Raw genomic sequence first — 21,943 nt, forward strand, 5'->3', positions numbered from 1 at the left:
TTTTTTTTTTTTTTTTTTCAAACTACTGAGTTCAACCATGTAATCAAGTAATTTCTTCCTTTGACATTTGAAGTTTGATTTTCAAGTTAACTTGTACTGTTCGTAACAGCTCTGTACTGTAATTTTAGTACTTGCTAATTCCTTTGTTTCTGCAAGTTTATGTGTTATTTTTATTCAGTTAGTTTGAAATTTATGCATTACCCTGAATGTTGCAGAGGGGTGCCTTTCCTCTGTATCCTACAGACAATGGGTTGATTTTCCTGCCCCTGACGTTTGATCTCCCTTTATCATCTCAATTGCCTGAGGTTGATATGATTCTCCATAAAGCAACAGATGAAATTCTATATGTTGAGCTCAGCAACTCTTCAGATCTCTCTAACAAAATAACCTACTCCAGTAGAATGCAAGAATTGCAAAGGTAACACTGACATTTCATGGAATCATGTTCTTCAATGAAAAAAACATGTTTTCGAAAACTATGGTACTTCTATTTTATATGAAGTTGTGATGTCACAGAAAGTTTGTTCGGAGGGAGTGGGTTATAAAAAGAGGAAGTGGAGAGGATGAAGGTTGGCAATAATGCAGTGGGATATGTACTTTCAATACAATTTCTAAGCACTAACAAACTCCTGCTAGCAAACACTTCAGTCAACGACTAATATCCTCTTTGAAACAAGATCCCCTCCCACCTTAGTGATATTCCCGACAAATTCTTTATTCAGAAATGGATTTTAAAGTAATACATAATTTTTGTGCTCGCACAGGCATATTGAAGTCCACCCAGATTTATGCGTACTTGACCCACTTAATAATATAAGACCTGTATTGGATCGGTTAGAAACTCAACAGATTCTTCTCAGGCTGGAGGCTCTCAAATCTGAAGGCTGCATAATCAGGGGTCCTTATTTTCTCAAGGTCTGATTCTTGTCATGTTTCTCATATGCTTGAAGGGTCTGAGAATGGTAATCAAATGTCCACGATTCATCGTCTTCTGACAGAAAATAAATTAAAATGTCCAAGTCATTCCTCGTGTGGCCTCTTATTTTATGATTTACATTTATCATTAAAGCATGGAAATATCAGCACAAAAAGAAATGATTTAGACGGGCATTAAATTTTGTGGTTCCATGTTTTGGTCACTTTGTGTTCTGAGAATCAGCAGATGATAGATAATTTGAGAGGGTTTGAAAATTCTTACCCAAATAGACTTGGTATAACCTGTAATCTCCAAGTGATTACCAAATGAACTGTTTGTTGGTTCTGTCCTATGTTGTGTGAAATATGTGGAGTTTCCTTCTACTAAGCTTATGTGAGTGATACCCAACTGTGCAGGTTGATAATTTTAACGAGGCCATCTTGGTGCAAAAGCTATCTGAAGCTAAACTCACTCTTCCTTGTATAGTGAAGCCCCAAGTTGCTTGCGGAGTTTCTGATGCTCACAAAATGGTATCGATATATTTGTTTTCTTTTATTATTACTTTTAAAATTGATTCTTGTGTTGGGAAAGCAGAAGATATGTGCCTGGTGGACTGGTTTAGCATCACACATGAATGGTTTCCTTCAGTATCATTATTTTCTGCTTACATTTGTTTTCTTTTTTTTTCTTTTTTTTTTTTTTGGTGTGTAAATTAAGCTATTTTTCGTACCCCATATGCCACTCCAGTATGAAAATCATTCTAATCAACCATTCACGTATGAGAATTTATTGCAATCTGTCATCCTGTAACAGGCAATCATTTTTGATGTTGAAGATCTCAAGAACTTGGATGTTCCTCTTCCAGCTATTATTCAGGTGAGGAGAAGTTTCATGATTTCTTTGACAAAGTTATCCATTTGACCTTCAATAGCCTGCTAGCCTGCATTTTGAAAACTTGACATTCTTCTTGTGGTTCATTGATCAAAGAGTTTTGTGGAAATTGGCGCTGCTGAAACTGCAGGAATACGTGGATCATTCATCAACTCTCTACAAATTTTATGTGCTTGGTGAAAAGATTTTTCACGCAGTTAAGAAGTCTACACCAAACATAAGTACATTGACCAATTTAAACCAAGGTGTTGGACCATTAATCTTTGACAGGTCGCGCTTTTGCTCTGTTACTTTCTGTTTGTAGCTCCTTAATACAAGAACTTATGATGGAGTGAGTAGCACATAACGTTACTGCTTTATGAACAGCTTAAAATCTCTGCCCATTGTGAATGAGAGCCAGCAGCATTTAGAAGGCAAAAGTTCTGACAAAAAAAACAAGAACATCAATATTGAGCTAGTCCAAAATTCTGCAAATTGGCTTCAGAGCGTACTTGATCTTTCAATCTTCGGTTTCGATGTTGTTGTAAGTAATTCTTCTCTTCTTCTTCTTTGTTTCTATTTGTTATTTATTATTCTTTTTTCCTTCTGGTTTGTGGGAGAGGGTTCGTTTATGTTTCATGTTCATCCAATCAAGGAAGTTGCCGATTGGATCTGTCAAATTCTGATGGTATTTTTTGATGTTTTGGTTCCCTTGCTTTACATACCAGTAGTGTATGCTTTGAGGCAGTAGATCCATGGGGTTTAGTTGGAAGATATGGTTTGTTTTCTGAATTGAAGATTTGGGTGTGGTAATTTTCAGGTTGAAGACAAGAGTGGCGATCATGTAATTGTGGATGTAAATTATCTGCCTTCTTTCAAGGAAGTTCCTGATGACATTGCAATACCTGCTTTCTGGGAAGCCATCAAGAACAAGTATGAAAACTTCAAAAAGGCAAGCCCTTAAGGTGTGTTTCTCTGGATCTTGTGGAGAAATTGCATTTCAAGGTATTATGAATAAGATGTAACTAGTGTTACCTTGTGGGTTATTAATGCTCCGACAGGATTTGGACAGAATTGATTTCAAATTGGAGGATTTTAAAAGATGAAAATGGTTTCATATTTCTATTTCTGTTTGGAACCAAATTCTGGTTATGTTGCTTTATAACATCTATGGAGAAGAAAGTCAAGATACTTCTTTTAGTTTAATTTTGTAAATCAAAGTTCAATACATATTTTTAAAAGATTGAAACTATTGTAATCAATTTAATAATAAAAAATAAATAATAAAAAACACTAGCAAAATACAATGGACAAGCATTTTAAAAATATATATGTACATATAATGACTTTATCAAAACATGAGTTGATGTGATACAAATTAAAAGTGGATAATATAAAAATGGTGTTAATAAACATAGACTGAAGCTTTTAAAAATTAATAAAAAAAATATTTTAGACTTCGTGTACATCAGCATAAGAGGTAGCAATCACAGTAGTTGGAAGATGTAAATCTGTAGATCAGAAAATTATGAGTGAAAGAAGCATATAAACACATTTTCAAACTCTGCATCAATAGAAAGTACTAACAAGCACTCAAAACTTGGGTCCTAATTATTGAAACAGTACACCTGTGGACACGGTTCTTAGAAAGCACACCACTAGTAACCACCTAGGCATAGGCATAGGGGCTTGGCTTTATAAAGATATCAAAATAAAAGAGCTATTGACACCAAAGTGCTGATGATGTTTTTTAATCAGATAGCCTGACAACACCATAATATAAAACTACAAACCTAATCATAAATACAGTACAAGATTCACAGACGGACCCAACTGAAAGTCTATGTACATGATTCCAATGCGTAATCAAAATCCCAAATTACCTGATGCTGTCGGATCAGATAGATATCCTTAAATGTCATTATTATTCATATTCTTCTTCTTAAGATGCCCACCAAGCAATGACATGAGCCCACCTCCATGCACCCTCCCCTCAGGAATTGAGTAGTCGAGGGATTTTGTGCCAACACAGCATCCATTCCCATCTACCTCTCCCTTCTCTGTACTCAAAAAGCTAGAATATGATGCTGATGACTTCATTGAAGATGGAACCAATACCTGTGGTGGAATAAGCTGATGTCGCTTTCGAGGCTTCTCTGCTGAATCCATCGAATCGCATATGAAACTCACTCCAGAAGATGAATTATGGTTGTCCAAGCTATCTCCAACTGTAGAGGCAGCAGAAGCAGACACAAGGCCATGGAAAAGTCCTGGTCCGATCAGGCTTCCCTTGTTCGTTTCTCGATCTTGAATCATACTACTATGAGCAGCACATAAGCCACTCTTACCCCGTGCAAATTTTTCACACTTGCCCTCTCCCCATGTGCATCGTTTTCCACCGCCATGGGCTTTGCAGAAGTCTGTGCTCCCCTGGGCACTCTTTCCACAGTTATCGAATTTGCACCGTTTGCCTCCCCCATGTCTGACACAGCAATCAGTGCGGCCACGGGCACTTTTTGTGCATCCTGGCACAGCACACCTCTTTCCACCACCATGAGCAACACAAAAATTTGTGCCCCCATGTACACTTTTTGGGCAAATCCCACCCCCATCAAAGAGGCAGCGCTTTCCCCCACCATGTCCCTTGCAAAGAGGAGTACTCCCCTCAGCGCCTTTTGTGCATCCAGCAAATATACATCTCTTCCCTCCCCCATGGGCCTTACAATACATGGTACTTCCTTGGGCACCCTTTGTGCACGCTTCATACTGGCAACGGCGTCCACCACCATGAGAAATGCACAGACCAGCTTGTCCTTCAGCACTACGAGTGCAGCTTTCCATCTTACATCTTTTCCCCCCACCATGTCTTATACAAAGGCCTGACTTGCCGCGCGCAGCTTTGGCACATCCACCTGAATATCCACAACGTCTACCACCACCATGAGCTATGCAAAAATCTGTCTTCCCCTCAGCACTTTTGGTGCACCCTAAATGTTGGCACCTCCTCCCTCCACCATGAGCTTTACAATAAGCAGTACGACTCTCAGCACCCTTATTGCACCCAGGTTTCTGACATCTATGTCCACCTCCATGACCAATACAAAGGCCAGATGCCCCTCGCGCACCCTTCTCACAGCCAAAGTATTTGCACTTTTTAGGATTGCTTAGCTGATGATCTGAACACACGCTTTTGATTGTTTGGTCGATTACAGATCCTAAGGAGTATTCTATGGTAGGTGATAGTTCTTGGCTCAGCTGATTTTCAGTATCAGTGTCAAGCTGCTGAATCAGAACATTTGAAGTGCCCATTCTTGGAGCAAAAAGAAGTGATGGCATATACCCACCTGATTTTTTTGCTGAGGTAGAACCCTCATCGACTAGCGGGATAGACAGTTGATTAGCTTCAGCAGCCCATTGGTTTAGCAGATAAGTTGCACTGACATCCGTATCCACTGAAAGTGAACATTCGACCACACTTGAAGCTTCATTAGTCCCTCCAGAAAGACCAAGCTGCAATATGGAGTCACTTGGCGATATTTCCTCAGGTAGAGATGTAACTAGTGCTTTGTCCTTCTTATATCCAACATTGTAATAATCATCACAGTTAGCACTAGGAGTTGGGCCAAGTCCAAGTACGAGTCTACAGCCATCATCTGGAGCATAACTAAAGTTAAAATTCAGGTCATTTAAAGCAACCTCACATCCAGAGGATTTTCTTCCTCCAAATCCAAAACAATTCAAGCTCAAAGTAGTATCACCAAAGTTGTCATCTTTTGTGAGATCACCATTTTGAGAATAATGTGCAACAGTCTTGTTCAAATCCATTCTCTCTACCCTGAAGTTTAAACTAAAAGGACAATCTAACCAAAAAGGTTTAAGGAATACTAAAAGCAGATATCTGTAACAACGTCCAAAACAGATTTTAACAGATTACTACTGCCTCCACTGCTTACAAAGCCCGATGTATCTGATCTATCCATTCGCGTATAAGCTTACCCAAAGATCTTCCCAAAATGCAGCAATTTTTTTAATCAATTCCTAGTATATCTAATGACGTTTCTTGGATAGAACCCCTTGATGACAACGAGTAATGTTGATATGCAAAGATCTTCGGAGCTCCTTATACTCCTTGAGAACTCATTCAGCTTCATGAACCCTGAAAGTAGTACATCTTATAAAACAGTTCACACGACCAATTTCAATGAAAAGACGCCTCTCCATCAATTCACATACATTCTTGGACACAACAATGGCAGAATAGTAGGTACTGTCAGAGCAAAGAGGAATTTAAAGTAGATGTTAGGAAGAATGCTTTTAAAATAAACCTCCAATCACATGACTACTGTGAATACAACTCTGAGAGCATTACAGAAATATCTCACAAGATTATACATCCCAACTTTCTGAAATTAAAAGGCTTTCTCATTGAAATATACATGAAGTTATGAACAGACACAATAATCACCAATCTGGAATGAATGCAGTGGCAGGATGTCCACGACAACATTAATCACTATAATGTCCAAAATTTCAGTTTAATTCTTTGGTTGGTTACATGGTTTAAAAATAGCACTAGAGGAACATGGGATAACATATCAATCCACAACTTCAACACTTAAAGAAACATTACTTTGGACCTTTTTATTTATTATCGTTGCTTCTTTACAACCTCATAAAGGCACAACCAATTATATACGAACTTAGATGCATATTCATTGTAAACACATTTGGACACATGGTAGATGTGGTCAAAATCTCTCTCAGTCATGTGGATGCAAGAGAAATGTACAAGAAAACTAATAACTAAGCAGATGAGAAGGAATCAGATTCTTTGGCAGGTCAGTTCCTTGGCTATCTTTTTGGTTTATATAGCTGGAAAGAAATACAAGTGTTCATCGGAAAAGATAGTTCTTGGGAAGATGTGTGGAGTGTGGTATTTTCCAATAGTTCTCTATGGGCTCTTTATTCTGTAATTATCCTTTTGTTTTCAGTTACCAAAAGTTGGGAGCCAATTTTATAATTGTTTTGTGAGGCTGTCCCCCTTGGTTCAGGCAGATCCCTTTTTAATCTTTTCTGAGGGTCTCTCCTTAGATTTTGTTCTTTCATGTTCTTAAAAAAAAACTGGTTTTCTAATTCGCTCCTAACTTCCTGATAAAAAAGAAAAAGGAACTAGAATTAGTATTAAAGTGCAATAAGGATTCACCTGCGATAAACCTGTTCTGGTCACTAATTTCCCTTTAAACTTACAGCAATCACTGATTAGGCTTGAATAGGATTTCTTAACCAAAAAGAAAACAGAACTTCACTCAAATCGTACACCAAGCCAATAATAGAAATAAAGTCAACCCGCTTCAACCAAAATAGACGACACGAATCACAAGGTGCAATCCCACAGAAAATCAAGAAAACGAACTCTTGGGTAGTAAAAGGGCTAAATCATGCAAATCAAATAAAAAGGCCTCAATCATGCAAATAAAAAATCAATTAAACGAGAGCATTCTCTAGATCTTCAACTGTACATCTCAATTCAATGACTAAGAAAAAGAAAAGCTATAATACACAGAGAGGGAGAGAGATTCAAAATAAAGATGTGTGCGTTCAATCATAATCATCATAACGAAAGACGATGCGACCCGAAAACAAAAGTTGAGATTTGTAGCCAGAAAATGCACAGAACACATGGATAATCAGTGACACTAGAAGATTCTATTGCTAATTCTAATAGATTCAAGTAAAACAGAAACAAAACTAAACATAGAAACCAAATCCAGAACAACATACCTCAAAACACAACAAAAATCTAAGAGAAAGGAAAAGGCAAAATCAGGAAATCGGAGGAAGGAAAAGCAAACGCAAATGATGTACCGTGGAACAGAAATTTGTAGATGATAATCCAAGAGAGTAGAAACTGAAGAAGCAATCTAAGGCATGTTGAAATCTTGGTGGAGATTGAGAGAAATGGGTGAAAACAAAAAAAGTAGCCAACTATGAACTCAAGTCCAAGTGGAAGAGAAGAAAGAAATTGTGGTGGAAGTGATGTGGTAATTAAATAAATTAAAAAAAAAAAAAAAGGAAATTGATGTGGGCGGCTCATATGGAATCTTGAACACCATTTTTTGATGAATGGGGCACCCCACGCACCCCTCTTTATTGCCCCTTGAATTCCATAAATAGCCTTTTGGCTTCACACTAAACGACAACAAAGATTTTCTTATTATTTGATGATGTCTACGCTGTGTTATAATCATTTTCTTCTACTTGGCCTCCTTACGTATTGTTTTTTGTTTTTTTGTTGGAGGGGTGCTTTGGTAAATGCACACGTTTTTCTTTTCTTTTTTCTTTTTTATTTAATATTTCTTCTTTTAAATTTGTGACAAAAATCTATTTATCTTTTATTTTGAGAAATACAAAAATCTATATTATAAAGGAGTAAAGGGAATACTTTTTGTCTTTTAGTTTCTTTATGTAATTCTTCTGGAATTCTTCTGGGTTCAAATTAAATTAATTTAATTTAGTTGGTTGATGATTTTTATATATATTAAAATTGATTCATAAATCTTAATTAAATATTTTACCGACTAATATTTTATTTTTATTATAAAAAATTTTAAAAAATAACGTGAACAACCTAACCCAAAAAAATTAATAGTTGGACCTGTCACTGATTTCTAATTTATTAATTCATGTAATCGTTTGATATCTTATGTTATTGTTGCTTACGAATATCTCCATCATTATCGTTATAAAAAAAAAAAAAGTCAAATTAGAATTAAAATTTGAACTCTACAGCATTCGAACTTCAGACTTCGAAATGACATGTTAAAGAAACTAGTTGCGAAGGGCAGAGAACGACGCCGTTTTATAGGCCCAATTTGAAATTGAAAGGGCCCAAAACGAGTTTTGAGGCCCAATTTGTATTGAGGAAAATATTAAATCCAAGGGCGTAGAATTCATGCTAACGGAGGGCAGAAGATTAGATTGGTGAAGAATATTCTAGAACCCTAGCCCACGTGTCATAACCTAACCCTTTCATTTTCTTCAAAAACCCTTCCCTTCATCCCCTTTTATCTCCTTCATCCGCCAGGCTCCTTCCCCGATTTCTTAGTCCACTCCATTTTGATTCCGATTTTACCCGCTTCTTTTCTCCTCTTCTTCTCTGTAATTTCTTCGTAAATGGCTGCTTCCGCCGCCCAGATCCATGGCCTTGGAGCTCTGTCCTTCGCTGCGGCCTCCATGCGAAAACATAACCATGTCTCTTCACGGACTGTGTTCTTCGGTCAGAAACTCGGAAATTCATCTGGATTTCCTTCCGCCGCATTCTTGAACTTGAGGAGCAATATTAGCCGTAGGAATTCGACTGTCCGGCCATTGAGGGTTGTTAGTGAGAAAGTTGTGGGAATTGACCTTGGAACCACTAACTCCGCAGTTGCAGCCATGGAAGGTGGGAAGCCGACTATTGTAACCAACGCCGAAGGGCAGAGAACGACGCCGTCGGTGGTGGCTTACACTAAAAACGGAGACAGGCTTGTTGGTCAAATTGCGAAGCGACAGGCAGTTGTAAACCCTGAGAATACATTCTTTTCGGTGAAGAGGTTTATTGGTAGGAAGATGTCGGAGGTGGATGAGGAGTCCAAGCAGGTCTCCTACAGAGTAGTGCGCGACGAGAATGGAAATGTGAAGTTGGAATGCCCAGCTATTGGAAAACAATTTGCCGCTGAAGAAATTTCCGCTCAGGTATTACTTAATTCTTTGTTTTATCACCGTACATTCATTTTGGTTTCTCATAATGTGGTTGATTTTAGTGGTGAAATAAAGAGATTTATCATTTAGAAATTGATTAAGATGTCTGTAGAATACGACGTTGGCTTATTGAATTTTACTTAATAGATGGATTATGTGAAAGATACTCTATTACTCTAACATGCTGAAGGATGAAATTGCTATCTTTTTGTTGTATTTGGTGTTTGCTTAGGTCTTAAGGAAGCTAGTGGACGATGCTTCGAAGTTTTTGAATGATAAAGTAACCAAAGCTGTGGTGACAGTGCCTGCCTACTTCAACGATTCTCAAAGAACTGCCACAAAGGATGCTGGTCGTATTGCCGGTCTTGAAGTCTTGCGTATTATCAATGAACCCACTGCCGCTTCATTAGCTTATGGATTTGAAAAGAAGAGCAACGAAACTATTTTGGTCTTTGACCTTGGTGGGGGTACTTTTGATGTTTCAGGTACATACTGCTACCTCGACTTTATGGCGTCCTAATTACACCTTAAGTCCCAACAATAACTCTAGAATCTCTCTTTTGTTTGAAGTGCTCGAGGTTGGTGATGGAGTGTTTGAAGTGCTTTCTACATCGGGTGACACACATTTGGGTGGTGATGACTTCGACAAGGTTGAATTGCCGTTGGACTGATAAATTTACCCCTTTTTATTTCTTCCATATGAACAAGGGTTGAAAAATTTGAACCTCTCGTGTAATCTGCAGAGAATTGTTGATTGGCTTGCTGTAAATTTCAAAAGGGATGAAGGCATAGACTTGCTTAAAGACAAACAGGCTCTTCAGCGGCTAACTGAGACAGCCGAGAAGGCAAAAATGGAGCTATCATCTTTGACCCAGGCTAACATTAGGTACATAACATGCCTTATATCCTAGTGGTCTATGATGACCTTTATTTCTGTGTTTCATTAATTTATTTTTAATATTACTCATTGGTAATGGGAGTCATCTTTCAGTTTGCCTTTCATCACTGCCACGGCAGATGGCCCGAAGCACATTGAGACCACAATTACCAGGGCCAAGTTTGAGGAATTGTGCTCAGATCTTCTTGATAGGTACCGACCATTACTATCTTTTTACTGCTTATTTTTTTAATCTTAAATCACTGACTGAGGGGTTAATTCTTTAATAGAAAAAAGGAAGAAAATGGTACAAGTGTCTAATATATTGTATTTGTTTTAATTGGTTACCTATTCAGGCTTAAGACTCCAGTTGAAAACTCGTTGAGGGATGCAAAGCTCTCCTTTAAGGATATTGACGAGGTGATCCTTGTGGGTGGATCAACACGTATTCCTGCTGTTCAGGAACTTGTCAAGAAGATGACTGGGAAGGAACCTAATGTCACCGTCAATCCTGATGAAGTTGTTGCTTTAGGTGCTGCTGTTCAGGTAGGTCCAGGGCTGCGCTTAATTTGTTTGTCATTGTGAATGTCGTCTCTCTCTGCTAACCTCACTTTCTTGTGATAATTAGTTTAAACATGGTTGTTATTAGTTTAAACACATGGTTGTTATTAGTTTAAACATAGTTGGTACTATTATGTGTAATGTGAACTGTGGATTATTGTTGAAGACGGGTACTTGTTGTTTGTAGGCTGGTGTTTTGTCTGGAGACGTTAGTGACATTGTGCTATTGGATGTGAGTCCGCTATCTTTGGGTCTTGAGACTCTTGGGGGTGTAATGACGAAAATTATCCCAAGAAACACTACACTTCCTACCTCCAAGTCAGAAGTATTCTCCACAGCCGCTGATGGACAGACCAGCGTTGAGATTAATGTTCTTCAGGGGGAAAGAGAGTTTGTGAGGGACAACAAATCACTTGGTAGCTTCCGACTAGACGGTATCCCCCCTGCGCCACGTGGGGTTCCTCAAATTGAAGTCAAATTTGACATTGATGCCAATGGAATCCTCTCGGTCACTGCAATTGACAAAGGCACAGGCAAGAAGCAGGACATCACCATTACTGGTGCTAGCACATTGCCAAGTGATGAGGTACGATTAAAGCATTTGCTTTCATGAGCGGAAGTACAATTAACTAGTTTCCTTGTTGACGAACATTAAAAAAAAAAAATTGTATGCCTATAGGTGGAGCGGATGGTTAGCGAAGCGGACAAGTTTGCAAAGGAGGACAAGGAGAAGAGAGATGCTATTGACACAAAGAACCAGGCTGATTCTGTCGTGTACCAGACGGAGAAGCAACTGAAGGAACTTGGAGACAAGGTGCCTGGGCCAGTGAAGGAGAAGGTGGAATCAAAACTTGGGGAATTGAAGGAAGCAATTTCAGGTGGCTCAACCCAAGCCATTAAGGATGCTATGGCTGCTCTAAATCAAGAGGTGATGCAGCTGGGACAATCCTTGTACAATCAGCCAGGCGCCGCTCCTGGACCGGGTGCAGGAAGCGAAGCAGGGCCATCGGAACCATCATCGAACAAAGGACCTGAAGGAGACGTCATTGATGCTGATTTTACCGACAGCAAATGAGAAGATTAGAATTGGTTTTTGCCCCTTTTCTGAATAGAAAATTTTGGCTTCTCATCGGACGTGGATTTGTATTTCCATTTGATTTTTGCGGGGCAGATCGGAATGATGGGGTGTTGGTTTAGTTTGGTTGGAGGGAGAATTTGTTGGTAGCCGCTGTCCCATGACATAAGTTTCATAAAAGTATAATGCTTTACATGGACACTCTCGCCTAAAATCTGTTTGCCTTACGATTGAATTTCATGTTTACCAGCCCACACAATCCTAACTTTGGGACATTTAAACTTAGATTTTGTTGCTCATAAGAACACAAAGCTATTAATTTGGTACAATAAATAAGATTTCCATTTTTGATATCGAAATTAATATCTACTTAATATTGGCTTAAATTTAGAGTAGAAGGAAGGGTAGGCGAGCAAATAGGGAACAAAGTGGAGGTCAATATTTGAAATTTGAATTCAAGAAAGCACCAAATAGAAAAATCCCGAATTTCAAAATATGCATCTTGATTCACAGCTTCAACACTCTTATACTTCTCTCAGATCCTCCTTCCTTTCTCCTCCACAAATCTCAGAATTCTTTTCCATTTCACCATGAGACCTTCTTCCTCTTCCTCTTCTTCTTCGCCTTCGTCTCAAATCCACGCCGCTAACAAGAAGCTCAAGCATCAGCATCAGCAGCAGCAGCAGCAGCAGCAGCAGCAGCACCAGGGTCCTCGAGGCCCCTTCCGTGTTCTTAATGGCATTTCCTTTTCCCCCGCCTGCAACACCGCCAGCGTCGGCAGTGACGCTTCCTCCACCTCCACCGATGCTCCCAGAGGCTGTCTCAGGTTCTTTCTCTCTCATTCCTCTTCATCTTCTAAGACACAGACCCCTGCTAATAAGCTTAAATCATCTTCCAAAAACCCTAAATCTACTTCTCATGTTCGCCCCCTCAAGCCCCTTAGATCTAAGCCGCTTAAGGAGAATGCTCCCAAACGCGCTCTTACACACAATTCTAGGGCGCCCGCAAAACCTTTCTCCACAAAGTTGGAGCCATTGAAGAAAAACTCCCCCTCCCTGTATAGATGGCCGTCCGGGAAGAAGCCCTGTTCATTAGGTGCCCACAAACCTAAAATCTTGGCATCTGATGGTGAGGAGTTGGAGAGGCATGGGGCACATGGTGTAGTGAGGATGGTTGATGATGCCAACAAATGTGAACCGTCCGATTTCAGCTTCACTCCCATGCGTGAAATCCAAAACGGCTCTGGTTTGGATCCAACAGCTGGCAAGGTTGTAGCCCTAGAGGCTTCAAACAAAGATCATACTAAAACGCCTCCTGTTCAAGCCTCTGTGTCACCTGAATTACAATGTGGTTCAGCACTTATGCCTACACTCACTCCTGTCTGCTATGGTGCTGGATATGTCGTTTCTGGGATCTCTGACAAGAGAAAGTGTAGACCCAGAGGAGTTCTTATTGTGGGAGAGAATACTCCATCCATTTCTAATGTCAAGCCCATTCAGAATTTTGAGGAAGGAGATGGAAGCAACGAAAGGGAGACTTCCAATTCTGTTGTTTTAAAGGTCCCTTCACCCATTGAAGCTTCTATGAATTGGCTTCTATCCCCCTGCAACGAGGAGGATGAGGATCACCAAGACAAGTCTGAAAATGCTTCATCTCACTTTGAAGGTTTCTTGGAGCCATTATCCTTTGAGGACATCTCTCCCTCATGCGCTCCTAATTGCTTGGATGTAATATTAACGGAGGGAAGAGGACAACCGAGGTATGAAGTCAATGGGGAGAATTCTCCATTCTCAATTGACTCGTTAAGCAGTGACAATGTCATCCGAACACCACAATCAGACTCAAATTCAGCTCCAAAACATTTCCCTCCATGGTTAACTGCTGACAGTTGTGATAAACATGATCAGAATTCAGCGTCTGACAGCCATAAAGCAATGACAAGTATAACGGATTTAAGTTTCCAATTTGATTGTCTGGCCACAATATCCAATTCCATGGATCTTAACCAATTTCAAAAGCTTCTTGAAGATCAGGCTTTTAGGAATAGCAATTCTTCGTGTGAGAATTTGTCAAAATCCCAAATGAGAGTATCATGGAGGGAAGGGTTAATGAGCCGGATCTACGAGATGGACGAGTTCGATAGTTGTCGATGCCTATCAGACGACGAAGAAGAGAATGCTGACACTTGCAGCATTAACTTGTCAGATATCCTTAAGAAGACTCCTCTGAAACATAATGATTGTGAGGCTGATCCTATAATTTGCAACAGTTCTTGTTCTTCTCGATTATTAGTGAATGAGGAAGCCGAAGAATATGAGAAAAGTAATGAAGTAGCATGTTGTTGTGCGGAATCCATTAGCACGGATGGAGGTGGGTTGATGGCATCAGGGGACTCAGATTGGCATTTATGCTACAAAAATGGATTGTTTGATTGCTAACCTCTTAGTTCCACTCCTATTCGTAGCAGAATAAATGTTACCAACAAAAATTGATTGTTTGAGGAAGAATTCTCCCACTGATCGTATCCATTATGTACGCTGAGTTTATGTTTTGTTTGAACTGAGTTTGATATGCACAATATTTGAATCTTTTCTGTTTGTCATATTATAAAGACAGGATTCTTGTGCTGCTGGGGATTCACGGTCATCTATCTAACTCTTTGCTACGCAGGCTGCTCGTGTAGAAAGCATTGTGGCAGGTATATACAACATCTCTACACAGATACACATGCACATTACAACTTTTAATCATATTGCTATGGTGCTGCTGCTTTGTTTTGAATTTCAAATTGTGGTTTGAAACTTTTAAGCCGATAAGAAAAGGATCCTGAGAGAAGGATTAGATTGAAAGCAACAAGTTACTTGACCTCCATGCGGGAGAAGATGTGTGATAGGAGCCACAATGCTGAGAAAAGGAAGTAAGGAATCGCATCTAAACGAAATGTACTGAATATTGTATGATTTTGTGGAGTAACATTATGTGCTACACTTCATGAATTTAATAGGTTTAACTGCTTGCTCCATTGCCCATGACTTGTTTCGTCGTGTCGTCGTGTATAATAAATTTCATACGAGCCACTTCTTTATGCTAAATCTGCTTCAACAGAACTATGATATCAGTTGATATCGAACAAATGGATCAATCTTGAATTTCTGTTCTCAGAAAATAATACTAAACACTGATATGTTATCAAGCCACATACATATATATAAGCTATGATTAAGATATATATATATATATATATATATATATATATATATATATATATATATATATATATATATATATATATATATATATATATAAAGGCTACTTAAGGAAAATGTAGTTTTTATAACGTTTTTATTAAAATATTTATGGTGTTATTTAGTGTTTGAAAGAAGTGACAGCCACCCACGTGTTGATTCTATTTTATGGTATAAAAATTAAGAACAAATGAAGATAATTGGAATTTAGTGGACTATGTTTGGTTTGGACTTTAAATCACCTAACCAAACCATTATTGTTATTGTTATTATTATTATTATTATTATTATTATTATTATTATTATTATTATTATTATTATTTGTTTGGTTAATTCTATGGTCTTTCCAATTGAATGGAAAATGCCTTTTTCATTTCTTTCTTTATTTTATGAATTAAATGGTAAGCGAGTCATTAGAAGTAAGAACTGTGTATTTTTTTTCTTATCTTTTCTTTTAATTCAACCCTAAGATAAGGGTTGACGAATTAGATGATCCCTATCCTCAATGCCAATATTTCTATATTATATCATTCAATTTTCCTTCCATTAAATTATTTAATGCAAGTGATTCATTTTGTAGAATTAATAATATGATTATTAACCATCAACATAATCATAGATTAATTAATTAATTTATTTATTTATTTTAAAAAAACTCATTTAAACCATATTTTATTGTTTTTTTTAGAGTGTATTGTAAATTTAAAAAATTTATAAAAAAAAACTATATTTAATTCATATACACCAAGTCCACAGTGATTTGTGTGATCAACATCGAATCATCAGCCCATGGATTTGTTTAGTTATTTTCAAAAGAAATAAATAAATAAAAAAACTGGGAAAGACGTGTTGGACTAAGTTTGGGCAATAATGAATTTGCGTAGTGCCCATCAGCCATCGCATTCCAAATTAAATATATACCCAAAACCCAACGAACCAAACACACACAACAACAAAAAGAAAAGTCTTCCGTTTCCAGTTCCAAAACCAAAGCCCCTCTCTGCTCTGTCTCTGTTCTTGGAAGAGACTACAATTAAAAAGGTTCAAAAGAAAGCAAAATGGAGGGTTTGATTCCGATGTTCTACAGAGCGATGAAGAAAACCAGAATCAGAAGCCAATATTCAGTACTTTCCCCTGAAGCAGCAGCAGCACCTTCTCCATCTTTCAACATTGCTGATTTCTACGTGGATCCCCCTTCAACCCACGTCTTCCCCACTTCCAAATCTGAGGACCCTGGCGCCACCAGGGCTCACCGGAGATACAACTCATTCGGCGGATCTACGCCGGAGGAGTGGAGGAGAACTACCTCCGCCGCCGCCGCCGCCAAGTCCAGTCATGGGCCACAGCTTGTTAGGTTCAGAAGCCAGAGGATTCTGTCGTGCTTGACTGGGCAGTGAGATTTTGATGGGTTTGTTGTTGATTTTGTGATTCAATTCAGGGATTGAACTTAATGTGTACAGCATAATCATCTTCACTCCTTTCTGGTGAAACCCATTAAAGATTTTTCTATTGCAAATTTATGCTTCTTTTGAGGTTTTTTTTTCTTCTTCTTCTTTGATTGCTATTGCATTGCAAAGTGAGTCAAATTGGAATTGCTGGGCAAAATTGATGACTTTTTTTCGCAGTCATCCATGTCTAGAATCCTTGTTACTTTCTTAAATGGTAATATTGGTTTTTCTTGTCGACTATCAATCATGCCCTGATAGCTTAGGATTAATTAACATACTTTCCATAAACTTGCTTCTTTTTTTTTTTTCCTTTTTAATTCAACTAGGATTTCAAGAATGTTTTAGAAAAGTTATTATAGATGGTAAGATGATAATTGCTCGTCATCTTTATGCATAGATTTGTAATTTAGGGGATGAAATGATTCACAAGGTAACAAAGACACAATGGTTTAGGGTTTAGGGTTGTAAGCTTAGAATGGATTTACCTTTTATAAGGTTATAATGATGTACCCTTACCTAGGATTGAGTTGGAGATTTGGACATTTTTCCTTTCTTAGAGGGAACGAGACCAGACGCTCGAGTCATTCCCTATTGACCATAAAGAAGTTAGGGCTAGCCTTAGTCTCGAGCTTACCTAGCATAAGACGCACCTTTCTCCGAGCCTAAATGATCTCAAGGTGTGATTGAAATGGGTCCAAGCCTTGGTTAGCCTCGACCCATCCGAGTTCTGATCTATTACCATTTTAATGCCTTCTAGCTTAAGAGGGAATGAAGGTTCCACAGTGGGTTCCTAAAGATCAACTGGTTAGTTATATATGGAGTCAAAACTAAAATTAAAAAGCACAATGATGAGTCAACAATTGATTTCTTCAACTATTGTGAGGCGCCCCACAACACACGGCATCCATCGCCCACTCACCTACTCCTCTTTGCAAGCAATTTCCACCGTTCCTTTTCTTCCCAAAATTAACTAATATGAATGCCCATCAAATTTCTTCTATTATAAACTATACATTTTACCTACTCATCTCTTCCCTATTAAATTTTGGGTCACCTATGCACATTTCTGTTCATATTTTTCACATTGTACTATATCCTAAAAAGTATATAAACCATAAAAAAATAATAATAATAAGCAACAAAATGTTGCTAATGTAAATAGAATGCAAATAATAGACATTAGAACTTCGACCACTGCAACTTGTTATTTACAGGTACGACTTCAAGCCAAAATCATTGGTTTTTAGAAGTTTAGAAATTAAAGTAGACATTGGAAGTTGAATGCTCAAAACAAAACGAATTTGAAAATTTAAGGACCAAATCGAAAATTTTGATAGTGCTCATTCTCTGCCTCAAACTTAGAACTTAGCTAAGCTGCATGTGATTATTCCAGCTGATTGTTAAATTAAAATGATGCAACAACGGTATCAAAGAATTTCATAAATTTAATACAAGGGTGGACTCGAGAAGATGTTACAATGTATGCAAATTAGCACGTAGAAAGAGTCTGCAAATGTTAAGAGATGCCTGAAAAAGATTACCTTTTCCATGGAAACGATGGTTGATGGTCACTAACCGAAGGCATCATCACTCATCGCCAACAAGATTTTGAATCCAGAAGAGCACCTATTTATTAGAGGGAATTCGAATAAACAGCTTACGGAAGTAGTAGAGAAACAAATAAAATAAAATAAAATAAAAACTATGTTAAAATAGTGGCAGGAGCAGTTAATTAAGAACCCAATCGAATTGACCTAAAAAATAATACAAGGATCTCATGTACCTGCTCTTGTCGCTATGTCATCTTAAGCTATGATACATTTCATATTTCGGTAATAACCTTGAACAACTCATGAAGTTGCAGGACTAAAAGACAGAGGACACTGGCCTTTCAATAGAAAAAAGATTGCCCCAACAAACCGATTGCTGAAACTCCTCATCTACAACAAACCAAAAAGAGCATATACTTTGTCTATCCTCCTATGGCATAATCAGGCATCAACAGAAACTGATGGGATCGCCTCCTGATAATCCCTAACGTCACTTAAACATGGTGGCTTAGCTGCTCCATAGTAGAAGAACGCCATTATTTTGGACAACTCATCTGCACTTACAAATCCTGAACCAAACCACAACTCAGACCTCAGCTCATACATTGAAATAGGTTTCATTCTACACTCACAAAATTTGGAGCCAAACAAATAAAGAAATCACAGAATTTCTGTTCTCTTGGTTTCGCACTTACCCTTCTCACGGTATAAAATCTTCCCTGCTTTAGTGAAGATAATCTCTGGAAAGGCAGACACTTGAAGAGCAGAGACCAAGTTGCATTCAACAACAGCATCAACAGCAACGCACTGCAGTCAACAACAATATGTTTAAACTAATGACATTTACTAAAGGTAGAGAGATGAGTAAACTACAGTCAACAAATAGGAGAGGCCTACTCTTGGCGAAGGCAGATTGCAATTCCATATTATGTGAATGGCGTTCTCAAGCTCCTTGCGAATTTTTTCATTTTCCTTTGGCCTGAGTGAAGGTAAATACATACAAGACAGGATTCTCAAAATATGCAAATTTCTGCCACATACAGATCATCTTGTGATCCATGTTATTGTTAAACCACTACAGCCATCAAATAACAGTTTAAGCATACGTAAAAATAAAATGTTAAAAAATACATATCAAAATTTTGTATCTGACCCCCAATTTTCCCTCGCATCATTCCTAACCAAGAAATGTGAGGGCCTCTAGCAAAGGGCACTCGTCTTCTTTTAAAGAAAAGGAAAAAGACTAACTTGTCATGGTCCGAAGTCCTGCATATAATTCCTTCTAATTATATTCTTCAATTGACCCTCTTATTTTTTTCCTTCCAAACGTCTCAAGGAGAGTTTTCTAAGATCAACAAACACAACCTCCACAACACCCGAAAAGTGATTGAAGAGAAAATCACATTGGTTGGGTACTGGTAGTGGGGCACAAGAGTGTTAATATAGGGGAGCTTACCACATTACAATCACAATAGGTAGAGACACCGAAAAATATCAAAGAGCCTATTCCTTGCACTATGCTCATGTTACCCGCCCAAAAGATCCCATCTATTGTAAGTTACTAAGTTTTCAACTCAAGGCTAGAACCCAGAGAGTATCTGCAGACCTCCTAACTTCTCACCATCGGACAACCATTTGGGTGTACAAAATGCAAATATGAATAAAATAATTTCAACCTCTACGAATAGATATCCTTGCATTGCATTGTAGGTTTGGAATCCACGGGAAAAAATATAGATAAATGAGATCAATGCCCATAAAGACAAACAACCCGCACAAGATCCTAATGTTAATAATCTTACGGCAGGCAATTAGATGACTTCAAAGAGCATACCTTTTGTAGCGATTATGTACAAGAATGATTAGTGGACTAATGTCCTTAAACACAGCCTCCTCCCATTCAGCAGTTGCTATGTCCTTAATTGGACGAATGTAGTTGTCATCTTGCCAAACTACTTCATCATCATTGTCATCTTTATCATCATCATCTTTATCATCCTTTTTCTTATTTTTGATGGTGATCTTATCAAAAAACTGACCCAAGTTGAAACCCCAACCGTCAGCATCCTCAGGCCAATTAGGATCTTCCTCCTCCACAACAAGAGGATAGTCAGCTAGAAGCTTTTGCATCTTCCTTCTCCTTTCCATGATGTCCATCTCCTCCTCAACATCGGGGTTCATATCAATCACTTCCCTAATCTTCTCCCTCCATTCCCGTCTCTCTTCTACATCCATAGGCTCAAGGTCTTGCTGCTCTGCTGAAGAAGAATCATCTTCCTCATCGGAGTCCGTATCCGCTTGTCCCTTTTTCTTCTTTCCATCACCTGACCAGAGGGATCCAGCAGTTTTGTAGGCCCTTCGAGGGCTGCTTCTAAAATAACTACCCTACAGATCAAAACATGAAGCATTTCACATTAAATTTCCCCAAGTAACAAGAAACAAGCACCAAAGGGTGAGTTCGGCATAAACTTTACTTTTTCTAAAATCATTTGATGATTACTTACGTTCTATTAAAAATGACTTGAATACAAGTTTGTTTAGTTGCACCATGTCTAAAAACAATCCTACAAATATCAAATTACCATGTATTGAATTTAAAACTATTCCCAGAAAATCACTCTAAAATCACTTTTTGGAGAATCAACTTTCAGATGTTTCATAAAAGAAGTTTTCAAATCAACTACAAAACACTTTTAGCCATCTAAATCGAAGATACATCATATAACAAGCACACTATAAGTCTATGGATTAGAGAACGAGATTACCAGGAAAGACAACTTCACCGAAGCGATGGATGAAGGATAAGAAGACTTCAACCTCCATGAAGCGAAAGCATCGCTGGGTTGCGAATTGGTGGCCGCAAAGGCGAAAGCACCCCCTTGGAATCGGCAATTAGAAGAAGGCAAAACCAGAAACGGTAAACGTAGTGTATGTTGCAGCGCCATTTCTACAAGATTACGACCTCAAGTATTGCTTGGGAATAGGGTTCAGAATACAACAATAAAGAAATTCCAGAGTTGTAAATGAAAGTCTGGATTTCCAGTTGGTTTTGGCTAAATGGAACTTCAACTTCGCCAAACAAACTTAGTTAGCTTACAAAGTAAGCCTAGAACTTCAGAAGGAGAAGAAGTATAAAGAAGGAAGGAGAAGCGAAGAGCGTTGGTTCATAGGAGAGATGGATAAGAACTGAAAACGAAGCTGAGATGGGTATCGAGTTTCTCTGTAAAACCCCTCAGAACCCAGAACCCCAAAATTCCGACATATATTCATTTTTTAACACATAAAACGTCTGTTGATGGGAATGTGATTAAAATGTTCATATCGATCCCGCTTCTAAAAGTGATTTTGATCATTCCTTAAATCATCCAACACCTCTCCTTAATCTCCTTTAATCGAGGCATGATTTCGATAGTTGACATTTGAGGATCTTATTGACATGGCTAAAGGCCTAGATGTTATGTGACTTGACTTCATGTATTTTGTAAATCACAAGTTTTCCTTCTTCAAATCAATATTTAATATATAAAATATGTTAAAAAGAATATGGGTGTAGATTTATTGTATCTAATAAAATGTGGAAGGCAATAATATTGTTCTATTTAATTCCTAAATTTTAAATTGATCTATCTATCATTGTACCTATTAAAATTTATTTTAACGA

General features: G+C 38.1%; 6 protein-coding genes across 12 annotated transcripts in view; 4 read left to right on the forward strand and 2 right to left on the reverse strand.

Moving 5' to 3' along the window:
- The window catches only part of LOC111435607 (inositol 1,3,4-trisphosphate 5/6-kinase 4), a 13,004-nt gene extending 10,018 nt beyond the window's left edge, over positions 1 to 2,986 (forward strand). For both annotated transcript variants that reach the window (XM_023073018.1, XM_023073020.1), the window contains 7 exons: positions 216 to 418; positions 765 to 915; positions 1,333 to 1,446; positions 1,730 to 1,792; positions 1,938 to 2,077; positions 2,174 to 2,330; positions 2,607 to 2,986. In XM_023073018.1, the coding sequence (XP_022928786.1) occupies positions 216 to 418; positions 765 to 915; positions 1,333 to 1,446; positions 1,730 to 1,792; positions 1,938 to 2,077; positions 2,174 to 2,330; positions 2,607 to 2,750 (972 nt within the window). In that variant the 3' untranslated portion in view covers positions 2,751 to 2,986. The remainder of the gene's footprint in view (positions 1 to 215; positions 419 to 764; positions 916 to 1,332; positions 1,447 to 1,729; positions 1,793 to 1,937; positions 2,078 to 2,173; positions 2,331 to 2,606) is intronic.
- Positions 2,987 to 3,332: 346 nt separating this feature from the next.
- LOC111435606 lies at positions 3,333 to 7,837 on the reverse strand. The gene is made up of 2 exons (XM_023073017.1): positions 7,652 to 7,837; positions 3,333 to 6,053 (listed from the first exon to the last, which is right to left on the reverse strand). Exon 2 carries the CDS (start codon positions 5,609 to 5,611, stop codon positions 3,698 to 3,700), a length of 1,914 nt encoding a protein of 637 aa, XP_022928785.1. The 5' UTR covers positions 5,612 to 6,053; positions 7,652 to 7,837; the 3' UTR covers positions 3,333 to 3,697.
- A 988-nt stretch (positions 7,838 to 8,825) lies between these two features.
- On the forward strand, positions 8,826 to 12,253 carry LOC111435649 (stromal 70 kDa heat shock-related protein, chloroplastic). The gene is made up of 8 exons (XM_023073091.1): positions 8,826 to 9,520; positions 9,759 to 10,011; positions 10,097 to 10,176; positions 10,270 to 10,412; positions 10,518 to 10,616; positions 10,760 to 10,949; positions 11,152 to 11,550; positions 11,644 to 12,253. The coding sequence occupies exons 1-8, from the start codon at positions 8,960 to 8,962 to the stop codon at positions 12,037 to 12,039; spliced, it is 2,121 nt and encodes a 706-aa protein (XP_022928859.1). The 5' UTR covers positions 8,826 to 8,959; the 3' UTR covers positions 12,040 to 12,253.
- A 161-nt stretch (positions 12,254 to 12,414) lies between these two features.
- Positions 12,415 to 15,051, forward strand: LOC111435650. 3 transcript variants are annotated; one of them, XM_023073094.1, is made up of 3 exons: positions 12,415 to 14,571; positions 14,710 to 14,737; positions 14,849 to 15,051. In XM_023073094.1, the coding sequence occupies exon 1, from the start codon at positions 12,630 to 12,632 to the stop codon at positions 14,475 to 14,477; it is 1,848 nt and encodes a 615-aa protein (XP_022928862.1). In that variant the 5' UTR covers positions 12,415 to 12,629; the 3' UTR covers positions 14,478 to 14,571; positions 14,710 to 14,737; positions 14,849 to 15,051. The 3 variants fall into 3 exon arrangements, with proteins under 3 accessions (XP_022928862.1, XP_022928860.1, XP_022928861.1); XM_023073092.1 differs by having other exon boundaries at positions 12,415 to 14,737; XM_023073093.1 differs by having other exon boundaries at positions 14,710 to 15,051.
- A 1,129-nt stretch (positions 15,052 to 16,180) lies between these two features.
- LOC111435769 lies at positions 16,181 to 16,912 on the forward strand. The gene has a single exon (XM_023073304.1). It carries the CDS (start codon positions 16,343 to 16,345, stop codon positions 16,679 to 16,681), a length of 339 nt encoding a protein of 112 aa, XP_022929072.1. The 5' UTR covers positions 16,181 to 16,342; the 3' UTR covers positions 16,682 to 16,912.
- Positions 16,678 to 21,537, reverse strand: LOC111435768 (thioredoxin-like fold domain-containing protein MRL7L, chloroplastic). 4 transcript variants are annotated; one of them, XM_023073302.1, is made up of 7 exons: positions 21,048 to 21,536; positions 20,117 to 20,667; positions 19,180 to 19,261; positions 18,978 to 19,089; positions 18,516 to 18,851; positions 18,274 to 18,358; positions 16,678 to 16,765 (listed from the first exon to the last, which is right to left on the reverse strand). In XM_023073302.1, the coding sequence occupies exons 1-5, from the start codon at positions 21,225 to 21,227 to the stop codon at positions 18,724 to 18,726; spliced, it is 1,053 nt and encodes a 350-aa protein (XP_022929070.1). In that variant the 5' UTR covers positions 21,228 to 21,536; the 3' UTR covers positions 16,678 to 16,765; positions 18,274 to 18,358; positions 18,516 to 18,723. The 4 variants fall into 4 exon arrangements, with proteins under 4 accessions (XP_022929070.1, XP_022929071.1, XP_022929069.1 ...); XM_023073303.1 differs by lacking the exon at positions 16,678 to 16,765 and having other exon boundaries at positions 17,118 to 18,358; positions 21,048 to 21,248; positions 21,299 to 21,537; XM_023073301.1 differs by lacking the exon at positions 16,678 to 16,765 and adding an exon at positions 17,118 to 17,366 and having other exon boundaries at positions 17,472 to 18,358.
- Between the last annotated feature and the right edge of the window lie 406 nt (positions 21,538 to 21,943).

Source organism: Cucurbita moschata, unplaced genomic scaffold, assembly GCF_002738365.1.
Source record: "Cucurbita moschata cultivar Rifu unplaced genomic scaffold, Cmos_1.0 Cmo_Scf00050, whole genome shotgun sequence".
Lineage (NCBI taxonomy): Eukaryota > Viridiplantae > Streptophyta > Magnoliopsida > Cucurbitales > Cucurbitaceae > Cucurbita > Cucurbita moschata.

What these genes read in the sequence shown, in the direction of transcription:
- LOC111435606 (XM_023073017.1), bottom strand. Translation starts at nt 5,611, where the DNA reads ATGGATTTGAACAAGACTGTTGCACATTATTCTCAAAATGGTGATCTC.
- LOC111435649 (XM_023073091.1), top strand. Translation starts at nt 8,960, where the DNA reads ATGGCTGCTTCCGCCGCCCAGATCCATGGCCTTGGAGCTCTGTCCTTC. An exon ending in TGCTCAGATCTTCTTGATAG is followed by an intron (nt 10,617 to 10,759) that starts GTACCGACCATT and finishes TTACCTATTCAG; the next exon opens with GCTTAAGACTCCAGTTGAAA. An exon ending in CTTTAGGTGCTGCTGTTCAG is followed by an intron (nt 10,950 to 11,151) that starts GTAGGTCCAGGG and finishes TGTTGTTTGTAG; the next exon opens with GCTGGTGTTTTGTCTGGAGA.
- LOC111435650 (XM_023073092.1), top strand. Translation starts at nt 12,630, where the DNA reads ATGAGACCTTCTTCCTCTTCCTCTTCTTCTTCGCCTTCGTCTCAAATC.
- LOC111435769 (XM_023073304.1), top strand. Translation starts at nt 16,343, where the DNA reads ATGGAGGGTTTGATTCCGATGTTCTACAGAGCGATGAAGAAAACCAGA.
- LOC111435768 (XM_023073302.1), bottom strand. Translation starts at nt 21,227, where the DNA reads ATGGCGCTGCAACATACACTACGTTTACCGTTTCTGGTTTTGCCTTCT. An exon ending in CGGTGAAGTTGTCTTTCCTG is followed by an intron (nt 20,668 to 21,047) that starts GTAATCTCGTTC and finishes TTTGATCTGTAG; the next exon opens with GGTAGTTATTTTAGAAGCAG. An exon ending in GTACATAATCGCTACAAAAG is followed by an intron (nt 19,262 to 20,116) that starts GTATGCTCTTTG and finishes ACCTTCACTCAG; the next exon opens with GCCAAAGGAAAATGAAAAAA.